The sequence below is a fragment of the Ursus arctos genome, unplaced genomic scaffold, assembly GCF_023065955.2.
Source record: "Ursus arctos isolate Adak ecotype North America unplaced genomic scaffold, UrsArc2.0 scaffold_15, whole genome shotgun sequence".
Classification (NCBI taxonomy): Eukaryota; Metazoa; Chordata; class Mammalia; order Carnivora; family Ursidae; genus Ursus; species Ursus arctos.
The window spans coordinates 382,267-394,148 of NW_026622819.1; the positions used below are offsets into that span (position 1 = coordinate 382,267).

The 11,882-nt window shown below is 56.2% G+C and overlaps 1 protein-coding gene and 1 long non-coding RNA gene across 4 annotated transcripts in view; one reads left to right on the plus strand and one right to left on the minus strand.

The window, feature by feature from the left end:
- Positions 1 to 6,651, plus strand: part of AHRR (aryl hydrocarbon receptor repressor) — an 89,537-nt gene extending 82,886 nt beyond the window's left edge. For all 3 annotated transcript variants that reach the window (XM_044386976.3, XM_044386975.3, XM_057312138.1), the window contains 3 exons: positions 1,682 to 1,743; positions 1,904 to 2,042; positions 2,869 to 6,651. In XM_044386976.3, coding sequence (XP_044242911.3) covers positions 1,682 to 1,743; positions 1,904 to 2,042; positions 2,869 to 3,928 — 1,261 coding nt within the window. In that variant the 3' untranslated portion in view covers positions 3,929 to 6,651. The remainder of the gene's footprint in view (positions 1 to 1,681; positions 1,744 to 1,903; positions 2,043 to 2,868) is intronic.
- A 3,965-nt stretch (positions 6,652 to 10,616) lies between these two features.
- LOC130543681 (uncharacterized) lies at positions 10,617 to 11,873 on the minus strand. The gene is made up of 2 exons (XR_008959176.1): positions 11,719 to 11,873; positions 10,617 to 11,471 (listed from the first exon to the last, which is right to left on the minus strand). It is a non-coding gene; the product is annotated as an uncharacterized LOC130543681 (long non-coding RNA).
- Positions 11,874 to 11,882: the final 9 nt, after the last annotated feature.

Genomic DNA, 11,882 nt, shown 5'->3' on the forward strand with positions numbered 1-11,882 from the left:
GCCCAGGAGGTTTCTCTTTCCTGCCCCAGGGCCACCTTTGTGACTCTCCCTTTGGTGGGTGTGAGTGTCCCTCCCTCCCCATGTCCACCATTCACCTTTGGCTTATTCAAGCCGACCTTTAGGATGAGAAAATCTGATGCATCTGCCGTGGCAAGAGGGCTCCCATTCCAGGCTCTCACGTCTGGCCCCGTAGCATGGTCTGCCTCGGTCTGCAGCAGGTGAGAGCAGGGGCTGGGGTGGCTGCCAGGGACAGAGCCCCCCTTGAGCCCCGACACGTGCCAGCATGCTGAGATAGCTGTTTACTGGAGCATTTATAAATAACTCTATGTGCCCCTTATTTTTGAAGATATAACATGTCCTGAGCATGAGGGAGGAAAAACAATACCCAAGGGCAAAGCCTATAGAAACAGGCGAGGGAGCAAGCTGACCCTTGAAGCACGGAAGCAGAGGGTGCCCCCCCTGCTGGTCTCCACACCTGCCTTCTCACCCCCCCTCCGCCCCCAGGCCAGACCCGCACTCTGCAGCACCCCCACCTTCACATACCGTCCCCAGAGTTTTCTGATTTCAACCTGTTTTTGGCTTGATTATCATAACTGAAACTCACAGGCAGTGTCCTCTTTTCCATATGTTTTTCCACCCTGAAATCAAGGAAGAGGGGAACCATAGCTTCTCCTGGCTTTTCACTCAGGTGGGGGTGCAAGGCGGGCTCCGGCTGCCCCCTGGCGCCTGAGCGGGGAAGTGCCGGCTGGCGGCGCAGGAGCCACGCTCACCTGGGGGAGGCAGGTGTGGCTCAGCAGGTCACCCAGCGCTCCTGTGCTCGCTCGGAGGAAGGCCGCCTCCCCGAGGGCTTATAGAGCTTGCACACAGAAGGACAGTTCAATCAGTACTAGAGATCGTATCATACAGAATACCGTCAAAACCTGAAAAGGGAAGGACAGAGGCTCCCACCCAACATTTTAAGAGAGAAGCAAACAACGTCTCCACTTCCTCGGTTTTTCAGAATTCCTACCTGCTTCCCCGTTTCTACTCCCACATCTTCACTCCCCCGTCTCCATTCCCCATCCCTGTTCCCCCATCTCTGGTCTTTACGGATATGACCAGAGGATGGGGAGGGACCCGCATGCACTATAGGGAGCTCTGACCCTGAGGTCTGTTGGCCTGGATTTCAGCCCCAACACTGACATCGGCTAGAGAGGTGGCCTCGCTGAAGTCCCTTAAGCCTTGTTTTTTTTCTTTTGAAAATAATGGAATAGTATCTATGAGGGTGAGTTTGCTTAGAATTTGAGATTATGAGCTCTGTGATATCTGTGTATGTGTGTGCTCGCTGCCCTATGAAAGATGGTTTACTACTCACTAATTAAGGGCTCTTGGTGAGTTTATGAAATGTAACTACTAGAAATCACAAAAATTGTATTTTCATTGTGGTCATCCAGAAAAAAACAAAAGCACAGCTTATGTGTATGTTTACTTTCTGAAGCAAATTCATTAGCCCTTTATTGGCTTGACAAGTGACGTAAATTGGAGTTTTTAACAAATCTGTAGCTGAGGAAAGACTTACAGTCTGTACGGAATTAGAAAGTGTCTTCTCTCCTCGACATGACAGTGACATCAGCACGGTGTCAGTTCCTACCAGCAGCACAGACCCGCCTACGTGTGTTTTCCTATTATCTGTTCTTCACAGAGCAAGAGTGGCCGCGAGTCAGTGCGACCCAGAATTCCGTGGGAAACCCAGTTACTTCGCAGGTACTTTCACAGATTCCCTGTCTCGTGTGTTTTAAAAGAGTGAAATGTGCTGTGTCCCTCTGGAGGCTCTCCCTGTCCCAGCGCTGCGGTGAATGCCTACAAAACCCGGGCTGGAGGGTGTGGGCATCCGTGCTGAGCACCCCTCTCTAAATCCTGACAGGGAGGAACAACGGAGAAAACATTCCAGTGCTCAGGACACAAGCGGACACGGGACGCTGGGCCCGGGTTCCAGCCAGGGCCCCATGCCTGTGCCTCAGAAATGGCCCCGACCTCATTTCTGACCCTGAAGGGGCCCCAGGGTAAGTGGTGCTGTGGCCCAGCTGGGCCTTAAGGAGGAAGAGAGCCACCAGCTGCTGGTCTGGTGGGCTTGACCATGACAGGTGAACCTCACTCTTAGGGGAACATGCATGCACACATGGAGCATGCCCAAACACGCTTCCCACCCCGGGAGTTGTCCTTCCACGTCTGGCCTGTGGCCGAGGCTGCCAGGCCCCTCCACCTGAAGCCTGGACCTTGGGTGGCCACCCTGTCCTCTGTCCTCACCTGTGCTCAGAAACCCTCTCCACTTCCTCTTCCCACGGGCCCCCACTGCCGGCCCCCGCCCTGACCGGCTCGTCCTCTCTTGGAGGACCGGCGTAGCTGCGTGGCAGGGCTCCACCTCACCCTCCTGGGCACTGTCTCCCCGTCCGCTCACGTGTTGTGGGCGCAGTGGCGTGTCCAGTGACAGGGCCTGGCTCATAGAAACTGCGGAGAGGGCATCTGTCTGCCTCTGCGTCTGGGTGGGTGTGTCTGACCCTTGGCACATGGCATAGGCCTCGTGGAGATACCTCCCTGGGGAAGGGTGGGTGGCACACGCCACTCCCTGCACCCCCACCACACGCCTGGGCCTGCAGAGCCCTGCGTGGGCGTCCAGCAGTCCGCGGCAGGATCGGGTGCTGGCTCCAGGGTCGTAGGGCTGCTGGGGGCGTCCAAAACGGAGGTGTAGCGGGTATAACAGCAGGAGTGCACAGCAGCCCTTACAGGTTCAGCCAGTTATCATTTACCGCCTTGACTTAGAGACCCCACCCAAGCGGGTCAGAGGGTCACTACCCCCGCTCTGTCTGATGGGCCATCTCCTCTCTGCAGGGACAGGGGAGGAGAAGAGCACGGCAGGGTGCCCGGCGTCTCCTCAGCAGCCAGGGGGCGGAGGGAAATACATGCACACAGTTGCTGCTTCGAGGCACCCGGACCCGTGAAGCACCTGAGCTGGATGACGGGGCGACACGGCCAGGACGGGGGCAGCAAGCTGAAGCTGGAGCCCAGCAGGAGTGACCCGTTCTCCATGCATGCTGTGTCCCTTGGCTCCTGCGCGCCCTGCCCAGGCGTTCAGGGTGCCGTCAACACCAGTGGGGTAACTGCTTTCAGGAATCCCCCCAGCTGTCACCCAGGAAGCAATTCTCCCAGCGCCTATGCCAGCCGCACCAGCAGAGCTTTGCGGGACAGCGATCAGGGCCAGGCGCACCCTCCACCCAGCTGCCCCTTCCCCCGGGGGAGCCTGGACAGTGGGCTCCCTCAGCCCAGAGGGCAACGTCTCACAGCGGCGGGCTATTCCATCGAGGACACCAAGTTTCGAGGTGGGCCAGTGCCCTCGGGAGCTCCGTGCAACCCCATCTTGTCACTTGATGTGCCCATCAAGATGGAGAGTGACTCTGGGTCTGAGGATGCCACAGATGGCTACTCCCTATCCCCGCGCCAGGCGTGGCTGGGAGCCAGCGGTATGGCCAAGAGACAGCTGGTCACTTTCCCTACCAGGATGCACCTGAAAACAGAGCCGGAAGCCAAGCACCACCTGTACGCTCCGCACCTGGAGCACAGCTTGTTGGAGGCTCACCCGAGCGTCAGGGCTCCACTCAGACCTGGCAGGGAGCTGGCCCCCTTCCACCCCGCGCACTGTGCCTGCCTGGAGCGTGGGCATGGCCTTCCTGAGCCAGATCCTCCCCACCACTTCTGTGCACAGGGTCACCAGCCCCCCACACTGGGCTGTGACTGCCGAGCTCCGGGGACTGCGCCCATCGTCAAACGGGAGCCCCTGGACTCCCCGCCATGGGCCAGTCACAGCCAGGGCGGGGTGCCCGGAATGTTCCCCAAAAGTGCCGTGGCAACGCTGATGCCTCCTAAAGCCCCCGAGTGTGCTTTCCTGCCATAAAGTGGGGGTGTTTCTAAAAGCTAGTCCCTGTCCACGCTCAGACTCACCACTCAGCTGGGACGGCACGTGCAGCATCGGAGCCGTTCCTAAGGGGCGCTCTGCAGAGACGCGAGTTCAGTCCCCTGTTGGGGTGGGCAGCGTGTGCAATAGCATATTCTGTATTTTGTAAAGTGTTGCGCAAGTTCTTCAATGCAAAGTGGTCTTAAGTCTGCTCAAGTATGACAGTATTGCTCTTTGAAGGGTTAAAATTTTTCAGAAAGTGGCCAGAGTGAGAAGCGTCGGCCCAGCAGGGCACACCCCACCTTCTGAGAGGCAGTGGGCTCCTGGCCGCCTGCCAGTCGTGCAGCCGTTTTCCAGGGGTCCCTACGCCCACTTCCCAGCTCACGTGCACCGTGAGGGCGGGCTGATGCCTCTGTGGAGTGGACTGCAGACAGCAGCCACACCCTGGGTATAAATTAGGGATATAATTCCCTTGAGCCACAGGTGACCAGGCCCCCATTCATGGAAGGAATCTGGAAGGTTCCAGGCAAAAGAGGCTGTTTGTGCTGGGCCCTGCCCTCACCACTATGTGCAGCTTGCACTCCTCGACCCCACGGTGGAGTTTGAGGCCATGCCCAGAGTGGAGATGGACAGGGTAATGTCCCGTTCCTCCTGGAAGTCTGTCTGGCATTTTTAAGGGGTTTCTGAAGGTGATTCATGCTAATCTTCTCCCATACATGGTGAACCTCGAGTTCACCGAGTCTGGGTTTGGAAGCAGAGAGAAGGACAAAATGTAGAGAAAAGAGGTACATAGTCAAGTTGTCTGTGGAGGCTGTGTATTGGTTTTCAAATGAGAATTCCAATCACCACCTAAGAAAAAATTATTAGAGAAAAGATGGACAGGAAATGTTTTCTAGAAAAACTGTGAAGGTCACGCACTCTGACCGTAGGAGACCTGGATGCGAAGGCTTGACTCAGAAAGTGGAAGTCTCCCACAGTCACCACCAGAGATGGGTCCCTTTGCCTGTGCTGGTGCGGCTGGTGCGGGGTGTGCTGTCAGGGTGTGAAGGCCACCACCAAGCCCACCTGTACCGTGGTGGACACACTCCCGCCTCTCAGGGACAAGGGCATTATCCCTAACGTCCCCTCCACCCAGGAGTCTCGGGAGGTGGCAGGAGCCCCCGGGCAAGGACTTGCTGCTGTAGATTCTGCTCTTCGGCGTGGGGCCTTTCTCTCTGTCATCTGTGGCTTTGGGATGTCAGTTTTCAGCTGAGTCCATGCACCTTGTCAGAACTTGGGGCTCAGCTGGCAGGACCGGGGCTTCTGGACACTTGGGCACACCCTTGGGTGCCCCTGCACAGGTTGCCAGCTTTGTGGAAGGGTCCCCCTTGTGGGATGGCAGGAGCTGAAGGCCTCCTCCTGGCACTGGCAGAGAAGGTCACCCACTGGAGCCCAGGGTTGGGAGCGGTCAACGCGTGGCTGCCGGGGGCCGGCCCAGAAGCCTCTCCTCCACTCACCTCACTAGGCCTTGCAAAACGTGACATTGGTGCTGAACTGTTCCCAGAGTCTCCCCCATCTGTTATGTTGGTGACACAACCACCTGGGGACACCTTGTGGGGCCCTCTGGCTGGCCCTGGGCCCTCCTCACATGGTTCTCATGCTGAGCACGGCACCTCTGCTCCCCGAGACACGGGGTGGAATCTCGGAAGCCTCCTCCTCCTGTCCTGGTCAAACCCGGCACGCAGGTCCTGGCCCTCTCTCACATGTGACCGTGCACCTCCCTGGGGTCCCCATCTGGGAGGGCACTGACCCTCTCACTTCATCCGTGGAGAGGCCGCACACTGGGCCCAGGCTGGCTGCAGGATCGTGTCCTGAGATGCACTGGGGCTCCCCCAAGAGTGATTCCTGCCCTTCCCCACCTCAGGGCGCAGCAGACAGGCAGTATCGCACACATGTGACGTGCACCCCGGAAAACACAGGACTGGAAAGATGGAATTCAGACATCATTGCGTGTTTGCACGCTGAAGCCAGGCCGCAATGTGACCGAAGAAGAGCTCCAGACAAGAGCCTCGGGTGAGAAGGCTTTCCGAAGCACACAGTCGCTGCTGCCCACCGGGGCCATGGCGCCCGTGCCGCTCCCTCCCCGCAGGCAGATGCCCGTTCCTCATCCTCTCCCTGCGGACAGGTCCCGCTTCGCTGACAGAGAATGCGACACCTGGAAGTCGGCTCTGTGGGTCTTGTGATCTGGACACACTCCTCATTCCCTGGGCCCCGTGAACACGCCGGGTCAACACCAGCAAAACGTCCTTAAGTCAGCACATGCCCCTCCTAAAACCGATTGTGTGGGACGATGACGGAATGTAGAAGGTGCAGATGGGGTTGCTTCTGCTTTAAACTGTCATTGTCAGTACTAACTGCAGGCTTACAGTTTTCTGTTGTCTCGTAGCTTTTGCTTATATAGCTAAAAAAATATTAAGACCAAATGTAATGTGGGAATGGACACAAGGAGATGAACACAAGTAAAATTTTATATTTTTACAGCTTCTACTGGAGGAAAAAAGTTTTCGATATCTAGACCGACTCATTGAATTTTTAAAAATGGATATATTATAATGAAACTTTGAATACTGTTTTCTCAGTGCCTTTAGAAAGAGCCTTCAAATATATTTCTGATACTGTGGTTTGTATTAAATATGCAATATTGATATAAAATAAATCACATGTTAAATAATGTTTACCGTAAACAGAAATGTCTGCTTGGTTTTCCAGATGAAGTAAGTGTATTTCCTTTAGTGCGTGTTGGTTGGTTTACATTCTAAGACAGTCCCTTACTACTGGATAGAAGGCAAAAATAAAAGTGAAAATAAACACGCTGGCGCCAAAAGTTGCTTGGAGGAGGGAGGAGACTGAGTACTGGCCATGTGCTTGTAGGGTACTTCCTCCCTCCACCCGCCAGTCCCTCTCCTGCCCATCGTTGAGGGTTGGGGGACCCTCCCAGGTGCCACTAGGATACCCAGACTTGCCCTGTCCTGTAGGGGACGGACCCTGGTCCCCGTGAGTGCACGCGCGCGTGTGTGTGTGCAGGATACCCAGACTTGCCCTGTCCTATAGGGACAGACCCTGGTCCCCGTGAGTGCACGCGTGTGTGTGTGTGCAGGATACCCAGACTTGCCCTGTCCTATAGGGACAGACCCTGCTCCCCGTGAGTGCACGCGTGTGTGTGTGTGCAGGATACCCAGACTTGCCCTGTCCTATAGGGACAGACCCTGCTCCCTGTGACTGCACGCGTGTGTGTGTGTGTGCAGGATACCCAGACTTGTCCTGTCCTGTAGGGGACGGACCCTGGTCCCCGTGAGTGCACGCGCGCGTGTGTGTGTGCAGGATACCCAGACTTGCCCTGTCCTATAGGGACAGACCCTGCTCCCCGTGAGTGCACGCGTGTGTGTGTGTGCAGGATACCCAGACTTGCCCTGTCCTATAGGGACGGACCCTGGTCCCCGTGAGTGCACACGCGCGTGTGTGCGTGCAGGATACCCAGACTTGCCCTGTCCTGTAGGGAACGGACCCTGGTCCCCGTGAGTGCACGCGTGTGTGTGCGTGCAGGATACCCAGACTTGCCCTGTCCTATAGGGACGGACCCTGGTCCCCGTGAGTGCACGCGCGTGTGTGTGTGTGCAGGATACCCAGACTTGTCCTGTCCTGTAGGGGACGGACCCTGGTCCCCGTGAGTGCACGCGCGTGTGTGTGTGCAGGATACCCAGACTTGTCCTGTCCTGTAGGGGACGGACCCTGGTCCCCGTGAGTGCACGCGCGTGTGTGTGTGCAGGATACAGACTTGTCCTGTCCTGTAGGGGACGGACCCTGGTCCCCGTGAGTGCACGCGCGTGTGTGTGTGTGTGTGTGCAGGATACCCAGACTTGCCCTGTCCTGTAGGGGACAGACCCTGGTCCCCGTGAGTGCACGCGCGTGTGTGCGTGCAGGATACCCAGACTTGCCCTGTCCTGTAGGGGACGGACCCTGGTCCCCGTGAGTGCACGCGCGTGTGTGCGTGCAGGATACCCAGACTTGCCCTGTCCTGTAGGGGACGGACCCTGGTCCCCGTGAGTGCACGCGCGTGTGTGTGTGCAGGATACCCAGACTTGCCCTGTCCTGTAGGGGACGGACCCTGGTCCCCGTGAGTGCACGCGCGTGTGTGTGTGTGCAGGATACCCAGACTTGTCCTGTCCTGTAGGGGACGGACCCTGGTCCCCGTGAGTGCACGCGCGTGTGTGTGTGCAGGATACCCAGACTTGCCCTGTCCTATACGGACGAACCCTGGTCCCTGTGAGTGCACGCGTGTGTGTGTGTGCAGGATACCCAGACTTGCCCTGTCCTATAGGGACGGACCCTGGTCCCCGTGAGTGCACACGCGTGTGTGTGTGTGCAGGATACCCAGACTTGCCCTGTCTTATAGGGACGGACCCTGGTCCCCGTGAGTGCACGCGCACGTGTGTGTGTGCAGGATACCCAGACTTGCCCTGTCCTGTAGGGGACGGACCCTGGTCCCCGTGAGTGCACGCGCGTGTGTGTGTGCAGGATACCCAGACTTGCCCTGTCCTGTAGGGGACGGACCCTGGTCCCCGTGAGTGCAGGCGCGTGTGTGTGTGTGCAGGTATGTGATCAGGGTGCCAGCATGGCCCAGGGAAGTGTGGTAAACTTCTCGTGAACTCACATGGAATGACGGGCAAGGGAGCGCGGTGGAGTCTCTTTTTCTCAGGGCACTGATCCCCTTTTCATGGCCTCACAGGGTAGGTTTCAGCCTATGAAGACTGGGGACATTCAGGCCACAGCAGCAGCCCGCAAGCCCCCACCGGTCTCACGCCTTCCAACACCTGGCCTTGTCAGGCGCGTGGTCTTGTCCACCTGGGGGTGAGATGGTCGTTCGTTGTTCTATGTGCATGTCCTCCTTCCTTCCATTGTCCCTCAGCACTGTTGTTGGGCCCCTGCTGAGTGCCAGGGCTGTGATAGTGCTGGGGACACAGCAAGGAGAGAAAGACACAGAGCTTGTCGGTGCATGTGCACAGGGACACGTGAGCACAGAACCACCTAATTCTGTAGGGCACGTTAAGGGGACAGGCGCTACACAAACAGCCTGGGGGAGTGTAGCCCGGGGGAGGTGTGTGGGCAAGGCCACACTGAGAGTCACAGAACAGCAGCCTACAGGGCTGGGGGTGGCCTATGGGCTGCAGCCAGAGGCCAAGCAGAGGGTGGGGACAAGGTCCTGGAGGGCCTTCAGGTCACACGCAGGCCTGAGAGGGAGGAGATAGAGGGGTTCCATGGGGGAACAGCCCTGAGCTGCAGTCTGAAGGTCATGTGGGATGCAGGGCAGCAGGGGCCCCCAAGCCCCTCCCCCCGCCCCCACCTGGGCTCTAGCTTGGAGCCCTGCCCGCCCCCTTTCTGGTCTCTCCACACTTGTCTGCCCTCTGGTTGATTTGACCACGTTCTCTTTGTATCAGGATAGCAGCATCTCCTCAGTTCCGGATTCTCTGTGTCGGTGGCCTGTTTTTTCACTGAAAGATTTTTATGAAATATACAAGAGTTTAAAATTTTAGCATTGTAGTCTTTTTCTTTATGGCTTATGCATTTAGCATCTTAAAAAACGGACAGTGCCTTTGACATTAAGCCCACATTGTCTGATACTAACATTGCCTCCCTAGCGTTCTATGGCCCTGACCACCCTGTTCCTTTGTGTTTTGGATGTTTTTCTCATAACCATTTGCCTGTTTTAAAATCCATTTACTTGTGCTCTGATAGTTGATACATTTGAATGTATTTCTACATTCTGGGTACAACGTCCTTTGGTGTTTTTCTCCTGCCCTGTGTCCCTAATGGGATTGCCGCTCTTTTCTCTGTTCCTTCCCGTTTGTTTGGAAGTTACAATTCTGGTTCTATTCCTCATGTATATTTAACAAAGTCTAAGCTGGAGCTAATCAAGAGCTCTATTCTCCCAGAACAGACAAGGACCTCAGGGCTTTTAGAACTTGTGACTGCTCTTTACTCCTGCCAAGGTTGGGGGGCTTCTCTAGAAATATTCCTGGGGTTGCTTCTGTCAAAGGGCTTCGGTGAGAGCCGCTAGGCTGAGGAGGGGGTTAGACCCAAGTGAAGTGCTAGCTCCCAGCTCTGAGTTCTTGGGAGGGGGGCTGGACTTCCCTGACTCAGAGCCCAGGACCTGGGAGAAGCTGCTTTTGAGGGTTTTGTTGTTTGTTTTTTTTGGTCCACGCTTGCTCTGAGGATGTATCCTCTGAGCATCTGCTTCATGGAGGAGCCCCGACCCCACGCATGGGTGCGAAAGCCCGCCCTGGGCATTAGCCCCCTCCCATCCTCACCCATCCTTGCTCTAGGGTAGTTTTCCTTTATGCTTCCCTGAGCTTGCTTGGGCTCAAGAAAAGGGTGATTTAAAAGGGTGGTCGCTATTTTCATCCGATGTTTTATGGGAGGCTTTTAGTTATTTGGTCTGCCAAAAAGAGAAGTCAAAAAATTTTTAATCAAGTTTTGTTTTTTTTTTAGTTTTAAGGAGAAAAACAGTCCTTTAACAACCATCCCAATATTAACCATCCTGGCTCCTACCTCCTTAGGGAGTCCTATCTCTAAACACAAATGTCAATAGCACAAGACTCCACCCAGGTATGTTAAGTGTTGTTATATTTTGAATTAAGCCTAAAAGCTTTGATAATTTTGGCAAATTTTTTTTATTAATTTCAAAATACCTTTACAGTTATAATTTCAAACATAATTTCAACTTTTTGTTTACATTCTTCATTGCTCAACTTAGTCATATATTTTTGTAAGTTGCTAGGTACAGACGGAGTAACAAAGGCATTGGCGTCAGAGTCAGTATGCCCAAGTACTGCCCCTTGTACGAGGGTCAGCTCATGGCGGATGGCAGGGGGGCTCCCACAACTGCATCTTCCTCCCCCACCCTGCTGTGTGCGCACACTGGCGCACCCCACTCCCTAGCTCCCATTCCTGCGTGCTGGTCTCCTTCCTGTTTGTATGAACTTGGCTGACTTTCAGGAGGTGCTTATCCCTGCAGTCTCGTGGTTGTAACAGCGAAAGGGTTCCTGTTCAGTCAGTGCGCAGGCAAACAGTGCTTCTTCAGCAGGCTAACCCCGAAATCTGAGAGGCTTAGCACTGCGCTCTCACTCTGGGCGTTAGTTCTGACCAGTGGGCCTCTCCTCCACGCCGTAACGCAGGGACCGGCTCCCTCCGCTCCCTGAAGCTCTGCCCCACCACACTCCTCGTCCCTGAGACGTGCCCAGCGTCAACGGTGGGCTGTCTCCCATGGGCTTCGGTTCTGTCCGTACTCAGCAGAACCGCCAATGGTGACATGTGCTGGTCCTGAGGGCCCGAGTTTATGTTTGATTCCGGGGGTAACAGCAACCGCTCACCATGAAGCTGCCCAGGAGCACGGGGGTGTTGGTTTGCACTCAGATGTGGCTGATGACCAACTGTGATCCACCTTGCTCATCAATTTACTGAACGTCTGCCCGATGCCGGTCACTGGTCTGGGATGGAGGCAAAGCCCCTGCCACACCGTAGGGGAAAGACAGGTGTGAGCTGACAAGGGCAGAGCATCCCTAAAGGAAACCGCGGGGAGCACACAAAGGAGGTGGAGTGAGGGAGAGGCAGGGCAGAAGGCCACACGAGGAAAGACACCATAGTGGAGGTGAGTCCCGAGAATCGGGCCCCGGAGGCCAGCCTGGGGACACCGAGGGGAGAGGGCAGGAAGGGCTGGCATAAGAGGGGCTGCGCGAGAAAGGGACCTTCCCCACCCCAGCATCGCTCCGCTCCACGGAAGCAGTCCTCGGGGCAGGGACCCCGTCCTGATGGTCACCCCCAGGGCGGCCCCGTCCTCAGGCCACACATCTCCCCATGCGCAAGCCCCTCGGCAGGAATCCCTGTACAGGTCGCCAACCGCTCGGTCCGACAGCTCAGG